Below are 19,863 nucleotides of genomic sequence, written 5' to 3'. Positions count from 1 at the left end.
ATAAGACAGTAGTTTTAGAATTGTTAGTTAGATTACTTGTTGGTTATCACTGCATTGTCGGAACTAGAAGCACAAGCATTTCGCTACACTCGCATTAACATCTGCTAACCATGTGTATGTGACAAATAAAATTTGATTTGATTTGATGATTTGATTTGATACTGTTGTGTGCATGTTTTCTCAATCATCTGTATAATACATTTTTTGGGGGATTAACAGACTTCACTCCCCCTACACCTCTGATGAATATAACAGGAAACCTGTTCGATCACCATGCACTGCAAAATCATTCTGGCTATGGATACGGAGAACATCAACACGCCAGAAGATATACCCATTATACTTGGTGCTCTGCTGGGAGTTGACCTCATATTTAGATTTTTTAATTGTGCTTTGCCTCTTAAATCATAATAAACACTGACACCTATAATATTATGTTATTGTTGTTATTTTTATGCATATTATTAATAATACAAATATTAGGGGAGGGGGTAGTTCAAAAATGAATCCCAAAAGGAACCATTAAAATTAGTTCTTAAAAAGGGTTATTCTAAGAACTTATTGGGGTTTCCCCACAGTTTCAATTTGAACAACCCCGGAAGGATACTCCAGGAACCTTTTATGTGTTTAGAGTGCACATTTGAACTACATTATGTATGATATGTAATGTTTAGCTTTAATAGTTGTCTGCCGTGTTAATCCCAGGGTTGGGTAGCATCTGAGAAGTCCATCCAGTTTGTTTCCAAACCAGTGGGTTAAATGTTGATGACACAAGCTGGTGAACATACAGTACATGTATGTCTGATTCACACTATAGGGCCAACCCAAACTGTACTATGCTGGCTCATATATTTTCTTTTCACATTGTTCTGTTCAGACTGGTTCCAGCAACTATGGTGGATACTTAACCAGGCCAACTCAGCAACATAGTCAAAAGTTTACACCTGCACCTTCATTTTCTGTGAATGAATGGCATTTCAAAAGAATTTTGGCAACAGAGAACCGCTACTTGAAAAGAATTGTACCTTGACACGAACAAAAACTGCAGTAATGTATTCAATTAAAATGTGTTATGTATACTGTACATCTTAATAAAACACAGATAAGTTTCTTCTTTTACAAAGATATAATAGGGAGAGAAGGGATTGTTGACTAAATATGTTTAAATAACAACATAATAAGTGGTCCATGATCAGCATTTCCCGATTACCAAATAACCAAAGCCTAATGACCAGCTCTGACATACCAGATACAGCTCAGCTTATCTGGTTTAGTTGTTAGCGACTTTGCCAATCTCAATGACCCCAACTGCTCGGTCCCAGTGGAAAAGTACTCCCAGGAAATTATTCTGTGTTGTTTTCCTCTGTAGCAGCTCTTACCACAATAACAAGCTCATACAACAGGCCTGACTGGCTATCCGTTTATTTGTGCTATACTTTTTTCAGCCTCCTCCATCACCCTATTCTCAAGGCAATGTATGAAGATTATGATGAAAGTTGTGAAGGGTAGTTACTAAAAATGAATTGTTTGACTAGTTTGTTGTGATTGTTGGTCTAGGCTACTCATGACATCTCTGCTTTGTTCTGGGTATGCAGCAGCTTAGGCGCATGCTGTCTGAGGGGAATACTGATCAGTCTGCCGTTACAGCACAGACCCAGACCACTGCGAGGATGGGGGAGGAGACAATGGTAATGGAGGGGTAAGTACGTTATTATGTTTGTTCTGCATATTTCACTCTACAGTATCCAAATGGTTTAGTATTGTCAGGTAATTGTGCTATGTAGCCATACATTTAAACCTGAAAGTGAGAAAAATGTCCACTGTTGGTAATCCTACATGGGCAAATTAATGAAGCTTACTACTGGTGCCAAGTAAGGATCAGCTGAGTAGTTTTAGGCTGTTACACACTGGGAGAACAATGGATGCAAAATTAGAACTTCCTCAGACACTTGTGAGAATACCACGGGACAAAGGTATCTCTGTGCGCAACCTGAAGATACAGCATTATCTATGCCCAACTCCTTGCAGATGACGGAACGCCTATTGGCACCAAATCACTTTAAAGAGGTGGGGTGTTGTGGTTCACTAGGTTCAGAAAGTACAGAGTGAGTGATTAGGTTCAGAACGTACAGAGTGAGTGATAGGCTATTTAATTGGAAATTAAGCAATGAGAACATTTATCAAATTTGGTGCTTGTCTTTATGATTTTTAACAAACACCTAAATAAACAAGGTTTCGGTATAATTTTATTAACCCAAAGACTGCTGTGTGCTGGTGACCATGACTAGAAATTTCCCAAAGGATCACAGTCATAACCTGCCTGCCCAGGACATCAGTCTGGTGAAGGGCCAAAAGAAGAGCCAGTTGCTGCTAGACCGTGGCCAGTGGGCCAACAAGCTAGAGTTCCTCTTGGCCGTGGCAGGCACCTTGGTGGGGCTGGGGAACTTGTGGAGGTTCCCATATCTGTGTTACAAAAATGGAGGAGGTAAGGGACGCTACCGCACGCTCGAGACAACTGCACACTTTGTCTGAACACTGCTACTGCATTTACACTAGGGTCATGGACTAAGTGAACTTGATTGCCATGTCAACACCATGGGAAAGAATAACCTTGCTATTCTTATTATTTATGTTTATCTTAATTAATATTTGACTTGATATGGTTGTAAGGTACTGTACTGTCTTTCCCCACAGGTTTCATTATGATCTTAGTGGGGGTAGTTGGTGGCACTTTACATTAAGGTACCTTTTAAGGGAGTTATAACTGTTTATAAACTACATATTATTTAAGTAATGATTAAATGTCTTGGAAACCCTTTAACCCTATAGCGTCTAAGCCCTGTCTAAGCCGGGCGAACGGGGGTTCTAATCTAACATATGGAATTGTTTTAAGATGGTCATACTAAAGATCATTTAGCTATTTGATTTGGAATTTTAAGACCCCTTAAAGTATAAAAATGATGTACAAAAATTTGTGGAGGAAACATTGAATTTGCCATTACTGCTATTAGCCAATAGAAACACATTGAATAACGGATTCACTACATGGAACAACAGATATCCCCCCCCCAAATCTAAAGGAAGTTTGTTCTGAAGTGTCTGTCTTATATCTGAGAGATATAAGAAAGACCAGGAAACTATTAGAATTATTTTTTACATGTATTTATCTCCTTATTTTAGGCATTAAACTACAATATCTCCATATATAATTCCATAAATGTTTAAAACTGGTACCAGGGACCTTCAGACAAATCTTGTGGCTTGTGGGCGTCCTAGAGCAAAATGGAGAAAACCATCAAGTTCGTGAGAGTCTCTCTCATCTTTAAATGTTTTTGTGAAAATACCAATTTTCGGGAAGTCTCATGGTCTGACAAACACTGCTCCAGTTCTGCCACTTTTTCACTGGAAGGATGATATCTGCGGATGTGATGGATTGAGACGCAGCCCATGCAAAAAAAAACAGATATCTCTAGCTTGAACTGACGGATTTTGATAGGGATTTTTGTATTATGTTAATTCAATTTCCATGGGGGCGAGGAAATTGTAGGTTAAGGATTAAGGGTACCTTGTGTTACCTGAGCTTGTAAAATTTATATAGATTGTGAAATTGAAGCAACATTTGATCTCCTCTGGTATGGCTTGATAGGAAATGTTTGATACCGATACCTACATTGAATGCATTAAATAGGTGTGGGGTGTGAACAGTAAAAGGGGAAACAAGTATGAAGATCACTTTATTGCACACAAGGTCTTTACTAACTTCCGCTTTTAACCCAACCCCTCTGAAAATTGTGTGGGGTGCATAGCTCAAGGGCACAACGGCAGACAATGGCATGAAGGAATTGATACCAGCAACCCTCTGGTTGCCAGCTCACTTCCCACCAGATTATTCCCGTCGGACCCAGCATATATTTATATCAGTGGGTAGGTAGAGACTTCAGCTTTCTCCTCATATGTAGACAAAAAATGAAGGTATGGCACATTGCACAAGCCCTGCATGTTTAAAATATCCTATTGGATATCAGAGCGGCGGTAACTCACCAGCACTACCAACATTACGACCAGGAATACGACTTTCTCAAAGCGGATCCTTTGTTCGTATCACCCAGGGCAATTGAACTGATTCCAGAGGCCGACCCAAAACAACGCCGGTAATCGGAGTGGTCTTCTAGTCCGATTTAGGAGGCGCGCACACCACCCACCGCTGCCAAGTATATTACTTGCTAATGTTCATAAATAACATGTTCATGGATAATAAAATTGACGAGCTCAGGTCAAGGGTTGCTTTCCAGAGAGACATCAGGGATTGTAACATACTGTACTCTGTTTCACGGAAGCATGGCTCTCTCGGGATATACTGTCTGAATTGGTCTAGCCATCTGGATTCTCAGTTCATCGCGCCAACGGGAATAAATATCTCTCCAGGAAGAAGAAGGGCAGGGGTGTTTCGTGATTAACGACTCATGGTGTAATTGTGATAACATACAGGAACTCAAGTCCTTTTGTTCACCTAGAATATCTCACAATCAAATGCCGACCGTATTATCTCCCAAGATAATTTTCTTCGGTAATAGTCATGGCTGTGTATACCCCCCCTCTAGCCGATACCACGACGGCCCTCAAGGAACTTCACAAACAGGCAAAACGTCATTATAGAGACAAATTGGAGTCTCAAGTCACACGCTCAGACACGAGACGTATGTGACAAATGCCGACTGTATTATCTCCCAAGGTAATTTTCTTCGGTAATAGTCATGGCTGTGTATATCCCCCCTCTAGCCGATACCACGAAGGCCCTCAAGGAACTTCACAAACAGGCAAAACGTCATTATAGAGACAAATTGGAGTCTCAAGTCACACGCTCAGACACGAGACGTATGTGACAGGGTCTACAGACAATCACGGACTACAAAAGGAAAACCAGCCACGTCGCGGACACCGACGTCTTGCTTCCGGACAAGTTAAACACCTTCTTTGCCCACTTTGAGGATAACACAGAGTCACTGACGCAGCCCGCTAACAAGGACTGTGGGATCTCCTTCTCCATGGCCAACATGAGTAAAACATTTAAACGGGTTAACCCTCGCAAGGCTGCGGCCCAGATGGCATGCGCAAACCAGCTGGCTGGTGTGTTTATGGACATATTCAATCTCTGCGCAAACAGCACCTCTGCAACCACAGGAGGCTGAAGAAATGTGGCTTGTCACCTAAAACCCTCACAAACTTTTACAGATACACAATTGAGAGCATCCTGTCGGGCTGTATACGGCAACTGCACCGCCCGCAACCGCAGGACTCTCCAGAGGGTGATGCGGTCTGCCCAACGCATCAACGGGTGCAAACTACCTGCCCTGCAGGACACCTACAGCCAGCACCCAATGTCACAGGAAGGCCAAAAAGTTAATTAAGGACAACAACCACCCGAGCCACTGCCTGTTCACTGAGTTATCATCCAGAAGGCGAGGTCAGTACAGGTGCGTCAAAGCTGGGACTGAGAGACTGAAAAACAGTTTAATGTCACTTTAATAATGTTTAATCTTATAATAATAATAATCTTGCATTACTCATCTCATATGTACAGTGCCTTGCGAAAGTATTCGGCCCCCTTGAACTTTGCGAACTTTTGCCACATTTCAGGCTTCAAACATAAAGATATAAAACTGTATTTTTTTGTGAAGAATCAACAACAAGTGGGACACAATCATGAAGTGGAACGACATTTATTGGATATTTCAAACTTTTTTAACAAATCAAAAACTGAAAAATTGGGCGTGCAAAATTATTCTTATTATTAAGATTTGAAATGTCGTTTTCCAACAACAACAAAAAAGACATTCCCTTTGGAACAGTAATTGGTGACATATTTTTATCTCATAACAAACTGCTCAAATCTCTTTTCGGGAACCCCCCCCCACCTTCATCTGAATCTCACAGTTCTTACCCTTTTAACTGTAGTAAGCATGTGTTTGTAGGACTTATAGTTGGAGACTGAAATGTACTTAATGAGGGTAGTATTCAATATTATGTGTCATTTAACAAATGCCACCAGAGGGGGTCAGAGTTTATTAAAGCAAATTTCCTGCAATTGTTCACATTTTGCATTGTCTTATGTGTGTTCATGTGATATTTGAGTGACTCAAACATTACAAGAACATCAATGGGCTAAAAAACCTAGCTAAAAGACCTTAGCTGACATGGGCTAGTTAATCTAGATTTCTAAAAAGTTATAAATAGGAAAACTAATTATACACTACTCAAATTTGAAATTGCGCCTTGTGCATTCTACTATTACATCTTTCAGGAGTAAGTTGAAAGCCAGACTGAGTTCCTTTAAAAAAAAACATGCGCCCCCTAGGCCCCACAGTTTGGGAACTGCTGGTCTAGACCATGTGATTAACATTTTATGAGGTTGGCATGAAGGGCATCCTCCACTCGGCATGTGGATCAAGTTAGGCATAACAACACTTTGTAACCTTCCTCATAGGTGCATTCCTGATTCCCTATGTTCTGTTCCTGCTCTCCTGTGGGATCCCCATGTTCCTCCTGGAGACAGCCATGGGACAGTACACCTCGCAGGGCTGCATCACCTGCTGGAGACACTTCTGCCCTCTCTTTGAAGGTTACTACTGCAATAATAGAATTTCATATAGAATGTGTGTGTGTGTGTGTGTGTGTGTGTGTGTGTGTGTGTGTGTGTGTGTGTGTGTGTGTGTGTGTGTGAGAGAGAGAGAGAGAGAAATAATGGTAGGATATTTATAGCTGCAAGAACATTTTATTTTAGTGACCCTCATAGTACAGTATGTACTGTGCTGTGCTGATGGATTTTGTTTTGTAAATAGCAGGTGGATGCCAAAGGAAAATATTCCACACAATACAGTGGGGCAAAAACGTATTTAGTCAGCCACCAATTGTGCAAGTTCTCCCACTCAAAAAGACAAGAGAGGCCTGTAATTTTCATCATAGTTACACTTCAACTATGACAGACAAATGAGAAAAAAAAATCCTGAAAATCACATTTTTATGAATTTATTTGCAAATTATGGTGGAAAATAAGTTTTTGGTCACCTACAAACAAGCAAGATTTCTGGCTCTCACAGACCTGTAACTTTTTCTTTAAGAGGCTCCTCTGTCCTCCACTTGTTACCTGTATTAATGGCACCTGTTTGAACTTGTTATCAGTATAAGAGACACCTGTCCACAACCTCAAACAGTCACACTCCAAACTCCACTATGGCCAAGACCAAAGAGCTATCAAAGGACACCAGAAACAAAATTGTAGACCTGCACCAGGCTGGGAAGACTGCATCTGCAATAGGTAAGCAGCTTGGTTTGAAGAAATCAACTGTGGGAGCAAATATTAGGAAATGGAAGACATATAAGACCACTGATAATATCCCTCGATCTGGGGCTCCACGCAAGATCTCACCCCGTGGGGTCAAAATGATCACAAGAACAGTGAGTAAAAATCCCAGAACCACACAGGGGGACCTAGTGAATGACCTGCAGTGAGCTGGGACCAAAGTAACAAAGCCTACCATCAGCAAGGGCATTGAAGTTGAAACGTGGCTGGGTCTTTCAGCATGACAATGATCCCAAACACACCGCCCGGGCAACGAAAGAGTGGCTTCGTAAGAAGCATTTCAAGGTCCTGGAGTGGCCTAGCCAGTCTCCAGATCTCAACCCCATAGAAAATCTTTGGAGGGAGTTGAAAGTCCGTGTTGCCAAGCAACAGCCCCAAAACATCACTGCTCTAGAGGAGATCTGCATGGACGAATGGGCCAAAATACCAGCAACAGTGAAAACCTTGTGAAGACTTACAGAAAACGTTTGACATCTGTCATTGCCAACAAAGGGTATATAACAAAGTATTGAGAAACTTTTGTTATTGACCAAATACTTATTTTCCATCATAATTTGCAAATACATTCATTAAAAATCCTACAATGTGATTTTCTGGATTTTTTTTCTCATTTTGTCATAGTTGAAGTGTACCTATGATGAAAATTACAGGCCTCTCATCTTTTTAAGTGGGAGAACTTGCACAATTGGTGGCTGACTAAATAAGTTTTTGCCCCACTGTACATACAGTCACCTCCAAAATTATTGGCACCTCCAATAATTTTGAAACCTATATTAAAAAAATGTTATTTTCCTTGCACCACAGAGCCCTCAATTCCTCCCTGTAGGCTGTCTTGTTGTTGTTGGTAGTCAACCCTACTACTGTTGTGTCGTCTGCAAACTTGATGATTGAGTTGGCGGCGTGCTTGGCCACGCAATCATGAGTGAACAGGGAGTACAGGAGGGGGCTGATCATGCACCCTTGTGGGGCCCCAGTGTTGAGGATCTGCAAAGTGGAGGTGTTGTTCCCTACCTTCAGCACCTGGGGGCGGCCCGTCAGCAAGTCCAGGACCCAATTGCATAGGGCGTGGTTCAGACCCAGGGCCTCGAGCATAATGATGAGCTTGGAGGGTACTATGTCGATGAATGCTGAGCTATAGTCAATGAACAGCATTCTTACATAGGTATTCCTCTTGTCCAGATGGGATAGGGCAGTGTGCAGTGTGATGGCGATTGCATCGTCTGTGGACCTATTGGGACGGTAAGCAAATTGAAGTTGGTCTAGGGTGACAGGTAAGGTAGAGGTGATATCCTTGACTAGTCTCTCAAAGCACTTCATGATGACAGAAGTGAGTGCTACGGGGCGGTAGTCATTTAGTTCAGTTACCTTTGCTTTCTTGGGTACAGGAACAGTGGTGGCCATCTTGAAGCATGTGGGGACAGCAGACTGGGAGAGGGAGAGATTGAATATGTCCATAAACACACCAGCCAGCTGGTTTGCGCATGCTTTGAGGACGCGGCTAGGGATGCCATCTGGGCCGCACGTCGGCCACGGAGAAGGAGAGCCCGCAGTCCTTGGTAGTGCGCCACGTCAGTGGCTCTGTGTTATCCTTAAAGCGGGCAAAGAAGGTGTTTAGCTTGTCCGGAAGCAAAATGTCAGTATCCGCGACGTGGCTGTTTTTCCTTTTATAGTCTGTGATTGTCTGTAGACCCTGCCACATATGTCTTGTGTCTGAGCCATTGACTTGAGACTCCACTTTGTCTCTATACTGACATTTTAACTGTTTGAATGCCTTGCGGAGGGAATAACTACTCTGTTTCTATTCTGCCGTATTCCCAGTCACCTTGCCATGGTTAAATGTGGTGGTTCGCACTTTCAGTTTAGCGCGAGTGCTGCCATCTATCCACGGTTTCTGGTTAGGGTAGATTTTAATAGTCACAGTGGGTACAACATCTCCTATACACTTCCTGATAAACTCAGTCACCGTTTCAGTATATTTGTCAATATTATTCTCAGAAGCTACCCGGAACATATACCAGTCCAAAACCATCTTGAAGCGTGGATTTCGGTTGGTCAGACCAGCGTTGAATAGTCCTTAGCACATGTACTTCCTGTTTGAGTTTCTGCCTATAGCAAAGGTGGAGCAAAATGGAGTCGGGGTCAGATTTGCCAAATGGAGGGCGGGAGAGGGCCTTGTATGCATCCCGGAAGTTGGTGTAACAGTGGTCTAGTGATTTAGCAGCGCGAGTACTACAGTCGATATGTTGATTGAATTTAGGCAGCCTTTTCCTCAACTTTGCTTTGTTAAAATCCCCAGCTACAATAATTGCAACTTGAGGATATATTGTTTCCAGTTTGCATAAAGTCCAGTGAAGTTCCTTGAGGGCCGTCGTGGTATCGGCTTGAGGGGGGATATACACGGCCGTAACAACATCCCCTCAAAGCCAACCTCATCAGGATGGAAAACACAAAACCTGCAAACAGGAAACTGTGTACATTTACATTTATATTTAAGTGCACTTAGATTTACATGAGTTTTGTTTATCCCCAGGGATTGGTTATGCCACCCAGGTGGTCATTGCATATGCTGCAGTGTCATACATCATCATCCAGGCCTGGGCCTTCTTCTACTTGTTCTCCTCCTTCAGTGCCGAGGTACCATGGGCCAGCTGCAGAAACCCCTGGAATACAGGTAATAACAGTAACATGGGTAATAACAGTCAATAACACAGGTAATAACAGCAACATGGGTAATAACAGCCAATAACACAGGTAATAACAGTAACATGGGTAATAACAGTCAATAACACAGGTAATAACAGCAACATGGGTAATAACAGTCATTAACACAGGTAATAACAGTTTGTAACATGGGCAATAGCAGTTACAATTATATGCATATTGACATATACAATACTGTCAATTACACAAGCAATGACAGGTAATAACAGGTGATAACACACGTAATAACATGTAACAGTTAATAAAACATGTATTAATAGTTAATAACATTAATACACAGCAAATAAGTTAATTACATAGGGAATAACAATTAACCCTAAAGGACAACACACACCACCTGCTGATGGATGTCTGGCTGCCAACATTTTTGTACGATTCTATATGAGGAATCGGTTTGCATCCACTTTGCAAATTACATCCGGCACTCTGTTCAGAGGTGCTAAGTACTATCGGTTGGCAAAAGCTATTGGTGTGTCCGAGCCTTAAAAGTGGCAACATGTTTATATACTTAAAAGTGCCAACTCCAAATTGGTAATGATTGCGAAGAGACTGTCTGTCAAGCAGTAACACATCTTTATTTTATTAACCTTTTCACACCTTTATAGTCAAATGCGATGTATGCTTTTCATGTTTTAAGTTATTTTTGATCAATATCAATCACAAAAACTTGTCATAAACCTTTGTCTGTTATTCATTCAAAGTTTTGTGTTTCTGATACTGAGAGGCTGAGAAATTGGCGATTGAGTTAATCTGACATACTGGTGTGAACTAAGATGGCCGCCGATATGGCTGCCGCTGCCATATTAAACTTTTGACTCTTGACTTTGAATGCTATGGGTTATCAACTCAACTTGGTGGGGAGACATATTCTGGAGGGTAAATCATTTGGTATTTATATTTTTGAGCAGAGGTGGCCACAGGTCCCAGAAGTGGGGGCAAAGTTTTATTCCCCTTGGGCCCAGAGTTTTTCCTTGATGGTAAACAGGTAAAACTTCAGAACCTAGTTGTAGCAGGGATTGACTTTAAAACCTCTTAAATGTAACTACATGTAATCTAATCCACGTAATCCCCGAAAGTAATTATTCATCACGGGGACCATAAACAAGTAATGCTGCACACTACAAGAAAGGTTCAAATCTCACCTTTCTGGTAAAAATAGTTATACATTGATGAGGTGTAGTCACTTTTGAGGAACAGTATAAATATGATATTAATATGAAAATATAAGTACAGCACAAGGATAGAACTACATACATTTAAAATAAGAATACACACTTTCCTAAATTTATGTTTAGCATTCCATACATCATGTTCTCATTATAACAGCAATGCTGCAGCCATTCATTTTCTTATGTATTGCTATCCTTCATACTACTATTATAATTGCTTTGTCTAAGCATGTCCTGATATCCTAATCTCACAGCATCCTTGAATCCTGATATCCTAATCTCACAGCACTTGTTGTTCTGTAAACACTAGAGAGAATCTCACATTGGTATCCTTAGTTCTTCTGTTTTACGTCAATACTATGCATAATCATGTGATTCATAGATGCTACTGAATGCAAGTACACCACACACAAAAACCAAAATGGAAATGCAATAATCATGTCATGTGGAGTTTCAACAAAGTCATTAACTCCTGCTCCATTCCCCTGGCATGAACAGAGCCACATGTCATATCGTATGGAGTAACACCAAAGTTTCACCCCTGCTATGTTCACCTGACGTGAACGCAGCAACCTTGAATTATAGGGAGGTGCACTTAAGTTTCACCCCTGCTATGTTCCCCTGACGTGAACGCAGCAACCTTGAATTATAGGGAGGTGCACTTAAGTTTCACCCCTGCTATGTTCCCCTGACGTGAACGCAGCAACCTTGAATCGTGTAGAGTTGCACCGTAATCAGATAAATTCCCTTGATGTGAATAAAGCTACCTTGTTTTGCTAAATTCCCCTGATTTGAATAAAGCTACCTTGTTTTGCTAAATTCCCCTGATGTGAATAAAGCTACCTTGTTTTGCTAAATTTCCCTGTTGTGATTATAGCTACCTTGTTTAACAATATTCCCCTGATGTGACTAAAGCTACTGTACCTTATTTCGCTAAATTCCTCTACCTTGTCAAGATGAAAAATACACTTTTAAATGTATGATAAATACTCATTGATTCTTGAAGAATATAACTTATATATCCATCACGAGATTATAATTTTCTTTCTAATAGAACCCCAAATATAAGCTTGTTTTACTCCTTGTAAACAACACTGTATAGACTGTCATTTTGATCACATGGATGGTCAGTCCTTTTTTTGTTTGTTTTTAGTTTAGTTAAACTGTCACACTCCATGAGAACCAAAAATATAAGCTTATTTTACTCCAATGTTTGTAAACATTGTAAATGTAAACAAATACTGTATAGCCTCATAACATGGTTAAAACAGTATAAACCCAGGGTCGTTACACTACTCCCTCCTTTCAAAGAGTGCGTCCTCGCGCAATACTGTAAATTAAAGATACACATTTTTGATAAGAGTATAATTAAAATGATAAATAATTTTAATAATACTCTTATCAAAAATGTGTATCTTTAATTTACAGTATTGTAATGAAACAGCAGGGAGCATGTCTCGAACCCTCGACCTTCGAGCCCGAGGTCCGGCGTGCTATCGACTGTGCCGCAAAAGCATGCTTGTGTGGCAGAGTCGATTTCCGCAGCAATGTTCCAACATCTAGTGGAAAGCCTTCCCAGCCTTCCCTAGCAAAGGGGCGACCAACTCCATATTAATGCCAATGATTTTGGAATGAGATGTTTGACGAGTAGGTGTCCACATGCTTTTGGTCATGTAGTGTATTTCATAACAGTTAATAAAGGCAAAGGGGGATATCTAGTCAGTTGTGCAACTGAAATGTGTCTTCCGCATTTAACTCAACTCCTCTGAATCAGAGAGCCATACCATAAAGGTAAAATAAAAAGGCCTACAGGAAAGGGGAGAAATCTACACTGAGTGTACTAAATATTAGGAATACCATCCTAATATTGCGTTGGGGCATGGTGTCGAAAGCATTCCACAGTGATGCTGGCCCATGGATGGATGTTCTTTTGGTGGTGGACCATTCTTGATATACACAGGGAACTGTTGAGCATGAAAAACCCAGCAACGTTGCAGTTCTTGACACACTCAAACCGTTGCACCTGAAAACTACTACCATACCCCGGTCAAAGGCTAATAAATCTTTTGTCTTGCCCATTCACCTTCTGAATGGCACACACACACAATCCATGTCTCAATTGTCTCAAGGCTTAAAAATCCTTCTTTAACCTGTCTCCTTTTCTTCATCTAAAATGATTAAAGTGGGTTTAACCAGTGGCATCAATAAGGGATCATAGCTTTCACCTGGATTCACCTGGACTGCTTCCATACTGTAACGTGTAACAATATAGGGCTTTTGAGCCTGTTCTCGTTTACATTTGTGACAAAGCAGCTCATTTCTATCAAGTGACAGGGCTCTGTTATGAGCTTGTGTAAGCACCTGAGGCTGGTACCCTCTCTGCTTAAAGCGTTGCTGCATGTCACATAATGTACGCGTCTAAGTCACTGAAATTGTCCAAATGGAATGTTGTTGAAAAGCCACAGGGGGTGGAAACTGTCTTCATGCAGTATGGTGTTCTGATCCATGCCTTTTCTGTAGATAGAAGTGTGTAAGTTGCTTTGGTCGTCCTTTGCGATTTTTCAGTCAAGAAAGTTGATCTTGGTTTGATCACACTCCAAGCTCAGCTTCAGGTTTTCATTGGTTCAGTTATTTTATGCATGGAAATCCAACAGTTTCTGTTCAGAGTCAGAGAAGACAGAATCACTTCATCAATGTACCGGCCCCACCAGACAATCTTGTCTTGAAAGGTATTGGTGGCAAAGTATATAAACCAGTCCTCCCATAGTCCTAAAAACAAGTTAGCATTATTTGGTACGAAGCAAGCTCCCAAAGCTATCCCCTTATCCTGTCTTTACAGTTGGTCCTGGAACAGGAAGACATTGTTATTTAGGGTCCACAGTGAGTTGCACAATAAAGTCACTAGGGGGCATCAGGTCACCAGGTCTTGACTCATTATAAAGCCTAAATGCCTTCATCATGGACTATGTTGCTGCATAAAGACTGTCCTGGATGTAGGAAGGTAATCCTGCAACAAAGGGTTTTTATTAAGAAATCCGCACATTTGGTTGTTGATTCTGTTATAGAGTCACTATCCACTGATAATGGTATGCCTTGTGGATTTTAATTAATAAATGTTTTCTTTTAGTAGTATGTCAAAATATGGAAAACATGGATGGGGGCACAGTAAGTAGTCATGTTCTCTTTTGGAAATCCAACTTTCATTTTTGGCCACAGTTATAGCCCAGTGAGTTCCCTTTTCATGTTCTCCAGTAGATTTGATGGTGGCATAGAATAGTACTCAGTGTTCTTTAGTTGGTGCATAGCCTCTTCTATGTATTTGTCCCATGCACACCGCATCTACCTTGTCTGCACTTTTTATGATGACATCATCATTTGCTGATAGCCCTTTGAGCTCTTCAGATTTTTTGTGGGGGTTCAAGTTGTGCTGGCGTGTCTTCTGTTCATTAAATATTCTACCTCATAAGAGACCTTTTAGTGAAGGTGTTCAATGTAGTTTGTATTAATGGGTAGAAAGGTGGATTTAGGTCAGAAGGAATAGTTTATGTGTGGCGCACTAGTAGAGGAACAGGTCTTTTTTGGGTCATTTAGCAGACAATCCTTTCCAGAGCGATTTGCAGTAGTGAGTTCCTACTTTTTCATACTGGTTCCCCACGCTCTACCAACTGAGCCACACAGGATCTATAGGCCTTCACATTGAAGCGGTTTTGCTGGTACCAGACCTTCAAATGTAAACTCCAGTAAAACATAAAAATAGCTACATTGATATTCACCTCAACCTGAATTAGTCGGGGTGAATGACAGCCTGTTTATTCATTGACAACTACTTCATACTGGATCCATACCCTCAAAAGCCTCACCTATCCAGGACTCAATGAAGACATAGATTTCTCCCCTTTCCTGTAAGGCCCTTTCCTACACACTTAGGTCCTCACTCAAGTGTTCAGACCCCTTGACTTTTCCCACATTTTGTTACCTTACAGCCTTATTCTAAAATGGATTAAATAGTTTTTTTCAATCTACACACAATACCCCATAATGACAAAGCAAAAACAGGTTTTTATACGTTTTTGCAAATGTATTACAAATAAAACACAGAAATATCCAATTTACATAGTATTCAGACCCTTTACTCAGTACTTTGTTGAAGCACCTTCAAATCATATCAAATTTTATTTGTCACATACACATGGTTAGCAGATGATAATGCGAGTGTAGCGAAATGCTTGTGCTTCCAGTTCTGACAATGCAGTAATAACCAACGAGTAATCTAACCTAACAATTCCACAACTACCTTATACACACAAGTGTAAAGGGATGAAGAATATGTACATAAAAATATATGAATGAGTGATGGTACAGAACGGCATATGCAATATGCAGTAGATGGTATAGAGTACAGTATATACATATGAGTTGTGTAATGTAGGGTATGTAAACATTATATTAAGTGATTATTTAAAGTGGCTAGTGATACATTTTTACATACATTTTTACATTATTTTAAAGTGGCTGGAGTTGAGTCAGTATGTTGGCAGCAGCTACTCAATGTTAGTGGTGGCTGTTTAACAGTCTGATGGCCTTGAGATAGAAGCTGTTTTTCAGTCTCTCGGTCCCTGCTTTGATGCACCTGTACTGACCTCGCCTTCTGGATGATAGCGGGGTGAACAGGCAGTGGCTCGGGTGGTTGTTGTCCTTGATGATCTTTATGGCTTTCCTGTGACATCGGGTGGTGTAGGTGTCCTGGAGGGCAGGTAGTTTGCCCCCGGTGATGCGTTGTGCAGACCTCACTACCCTCTGGAGAGCCTTACGGTTGTGGGCGGAGCAGTTGCCGTACCAGGCGGTGATACAGCCCGACAGGATGCTCTCGATTGTGCATCTGTAAAAGTTTGAGTACTTTTGGTGACAATCTGAATTTCTTCAGCCTCCTGAGGTTGAAGAGGCGCTGCTGCGCCTTCTTCACCACGCTGTCTGTGTGGGTGGACCAATTCAGTTTGTCTGTGATGTGTACGCAGAGGAACTCAAAACTTACTACCCTCTCCACTACTGTCCCGTCGATGTGGATAGGGGGGTACTCCCTCTGCTGTTTCCTGAAGTCCACAATCATCTCCTTTGTTTTGTTGAGGTTGAGTGTGAGGTTATTTTCCTGACACCACACTCCGAGGGCCCTCACCTCCTCCCTGTAGGCCGCCTCGTCGTTGTTGGTAATCAAGCCTACCACTGTAGTGTCGTCTGCAAACTTGATGATTGAGTTGGAGGAGTGCAAGGCCACGCGGTCGTGGGTGAACAGGGAGTACAGGAGAGGGCTCAGAACGCACCCTTGTGGGGCCCCAGTGTTGAGGATCAGCGGGGTGGAGATGTTGTTACCAACCCTCACCACCTGGTGGCGGCCCGTCAGGAAGTCCAGTACCCAGTTGCACAGGGCGGGGTCGAGACCCAGAGTCTTGAGCTTGATGATGAGTTTGGAGGGTACTATGGTGTTAAATGCTGAGCTGTAGTCGATGAACAGCATTCTCACATAGGTATTCTTCTTGTCCAGATGGGTTAGGGCAGTGTGCAGTGTGGTTGCGATTGCGTCGTCTGTGGACCTATTGGGGCGGTAAGCAAATTGGAGTGTGTCTAGGGTGTCAGGTAGGGTGGAGATGATATGGTCCTTCACTTGTCTCTCAAAGCACTTCATGATGACGGAAGTGAGTGCTACGGGGCGGTAGTCTTTTAGCTCAGTTACCTTAGCTTTCTTGGGAACAGGAATAATTGTGGCCCTCTTGAAGCATGTGGGAACAGCAGGCTGGGATAAGGATTGATTGAATATGTCCGTAAATATGTCCGGGGATGATGTCTGGGCCTGCAGCCTTGCGAGGGTTAACACGTTTAAATGTTTTATTCACGTCGGCTGCAGTGAAGGAGAGTCCACAGGTTTTGGCAGCGGGCCGTGTCAGTGGCACTGTATTGTCCTCAAAGCGAGCAAAGAAGTTGTTTAGTCTGTCTTGGAGCAAGACATCCTGGACCGTGACGGGGCTGGTTTTCTTTTTGTAATCCGTGATGTACTGTAGACCCTGCCATATACCTCTTGGGTCTGAGCCGTTGAATTGCGACTCTACTTTGTCTCTATACTGAAGCTTAGCTTGTTTGATTGCCTTGCGGAGGGAATAGCTACACTGTTTGTTTTCGGTCATGTTTCCGGTCACCTTGCTCTGGTTAAAAGCAGTGGTTCGCGCTTTCAGTTTCGTGTGAATGCTGCCATCAATCCACGGTTTCTGGTTTGGGAATGTTTTAATAGTTGCTGTGGGTATGACATCGCTGATGCACTTGCTCACCGAATCAGCGTATTCATCAATGTTGTTGTTTGACGCAGTGCAGAACATATCCCAATCCACATGATCGAAGCAATCTTGAAGCGTGGAATCAGATTGGTAGGACCAGCGTTGAACAGACCTGAGCACGGGTGCTTCCTGTTTTAGTCTCTGTCTCTAGGCTGGGAGCAACAAAATGGAGTCGTGGTCAGCTTTTCCAAAAGGAGGGCGGGGGAGGGCCTTATATGCATCGTGGAAGTTAGAGTAACAATGATCCAGGGTTTTACCAGCCCTGGTAGCACAATCGATATGCTGATAGAATGTAGGGAGTCTTGTTTTCAGATTAGCCTTGTTAAAATCCCCAACTACAATAAATGCAGCCTCAGGATATGTGGTTTCCAGTTTACATAGTCAAATAAAGTTTGTTCAGGGCCATCGATGTGTCTGCTTGGGGCGGTATATATGCGGCTGTGATTATAATCGAAGAGAATTCTCTTGGTAGATAATGCGGTCTACATTTGATTGTGAGGAATTCTAAGTCAGGTGAACAGAAGGACTCGAGTTCCTGTATGTTGTTATGATCACACCACGTCTCATTAATCATAAGGCATACCCTCCCGCCCCTCTTCTTACCAGAATGATGCTTGTTTCTGTCGACGCGATGCGTGAAGAAACCAGCTGGCTGTACCGACTCCGATAGCGTGTCTCGAGTGAGCCATGTTTACGTGAAGCAGAGAACGTTACAGTCTCTTATGTCTCTCTGGAATAGTATGCTTGCTTGGATTTCATCAACCTTGATGTCAAGAGACTGGACATTGGCGAGTAGTATGCTCGGGAGCGGTGCGCGATGTGCCCGTCTCCAGAGCCTGACCAGAACACCGCATCGTCTGCCCCTTTTACGGCGACGTTGTTTTGGTTCGCCGGCTGGGATCCGATCCATTGTCCTGGGTGGTGGGCAAAACAGAGGATCCGCTTCGGGGAAGTCATATTCCTGGTCGTAATGATGGTGAGTTGACATTATTCTTATATCCAGTAGTTCCTCCCGACTGTATGTAATAAAACCTAAGATTACCTGGGGTACCAATTTGGCAGCGATTACAGCTTTGAGTCTTCTTTGGTAAGACGGTACAAGCTTGGCACACCTGTATTTGGAGAGTTTCTCTCATTCATCTCTGCAGAACCTCTGAAGCGCTGTCAGGTTGGATGGGGACTGTCGCTGCACAGCTATTTTCAGGTCTCTCCAGAGATGTTCAATCGGGTTCAAGTCCGGGCTCTGGCTGGGCCACTCAAGGACATTCAGAGATTGGTCCCGAAGCATTGGTCCCGAAGCATTGTCTTGGCTGTGTGCTTTGGGTCATTGTCCTGTTGGAAGATGAACCTTTGCCCCAGTCTGAGGTCCTGAGCGCTCTGGAGCAGGTTTTCATCAAGGATCTTTCTGTACTTTGCTCCATTTATCTTTCCCTCGATCCTGACTAGTCTCCCAGTCCCTGCCACTGAAAAACATCCCCACACTATGATGCTGCCACCACCATGCATCACCATAGGGATGGTGCCAGGTTTCCTCCAGACCTGACACTTGGCATTCAAATCAAATCGAATCAAATGTATTTATTAAGCTCTTCTTACATCAGCTGATATCTCAAAGTGCTGTACAGAAACCCAGCCTAAAACCCCAAACAGTAAGCAATGCAGCTGTAGAAGCACGGTGGCTAGGGAAAACTCCTTAGACATGCCAGGAAGAAACCTAGAGAGGAACCAGGCTATGAGGGGTGGCCAGTCCTCTTCTGACTGTGCCGGGTTGAGATTATAACAGAACATGGTCAAGATGTTCAAATGTTCCTAGATGACCAGCAGGGTCAAATAACAATAATCACAGTGGTTATCGAGGGTGCAACAGGTCAGCACCTCAGGAGTAAATGTCAGTTGGCTTTTCATAGCCGATCATTCAGAGTATCTCTACTGCTCCTGCTGTCTCTAGAGAGTTGAATACAGCAGGTCTGGGACAGGTAGCACGTCCGGTGAACAGGTCAGTATGTCCGGTGAACAGGCCATAGCCGCAGGCAGAACAGTTGAACCTGGAGCAGCAGCACGGCTAGGTGGATTCGGGACAGCAAGGAGTCATCAGGCCAGGTAGTCCTGAGGCATGGTCCTAGGGCTCAGGTCCTCTGAGAGAGAAAGAAAGAAAGAAAGAAAGAAAGAAAGAAAGAAAGAAAGAAAGAGAGAATTAGAGAGAGCATACTTAAATTCACACAGGACACCGGATAAGACAGGTGAAATACTCCAGATATAACAGACGGACCCTAGCCCCCCGACACATAAA

At 42.5% G+C, this 19,863-nt stretch overlaps 1 protein-coding gene across 1 annotated transcript in view; it reads left to right on the top strand.

Annotated features, from left to right (window-relative positions):
- The first annotated feature begins 1,574 nt into the window (after nt 1–1,574).
- LOC115141985 (sodium- and chloride-dependent GABA transporter 2-like) overlaps nt 1,575–19,863 on the top strand; it is a 34,709-nt gene continuing 16,420 nt past the window's right edge. Inside the window, exons 1-4 of the mRNA XM_029681433.2 lie at nt 1,575–1,699; nt 2,289–2,485; nt 6,485–6,619; nt 9,891–10,031. Of these exons, the coding sequence (XP_029537293.2) occupies nt 1,590–1,699; nt 2,289–2,485; nt 6,485–6,619; nt 9,891–10,031 (583 nt within the window). The 5' untranslated portion in view covers nt 1,575–1,589. The remainder of the gene's footprint in view (nt 1,700–2,288; nt 2,486–6,484; nt 6,620–9,890; nt 10,032–19,863) is intronic.

Source organism: Oncorhynchus nerka, linkage group LG2 (genome assembly GCF_034236695.1).
Source record: "Oncorhynchus nerka isolate Pitt River linkage group LG2, Oner_Uvic_2.0, whole genome shotgun sequence".
Taxonomy (NCBI): domain Eukaryota; kingdom Metazoa; phylum Chordata; class Actinopteri; order Salmoniformes; family Salmonidae; genus Oncorhynchus; species Oncorhynchus nerka.
This window is presented reverse-complemented; position numbering and strand designations above follow the sequence as displayed.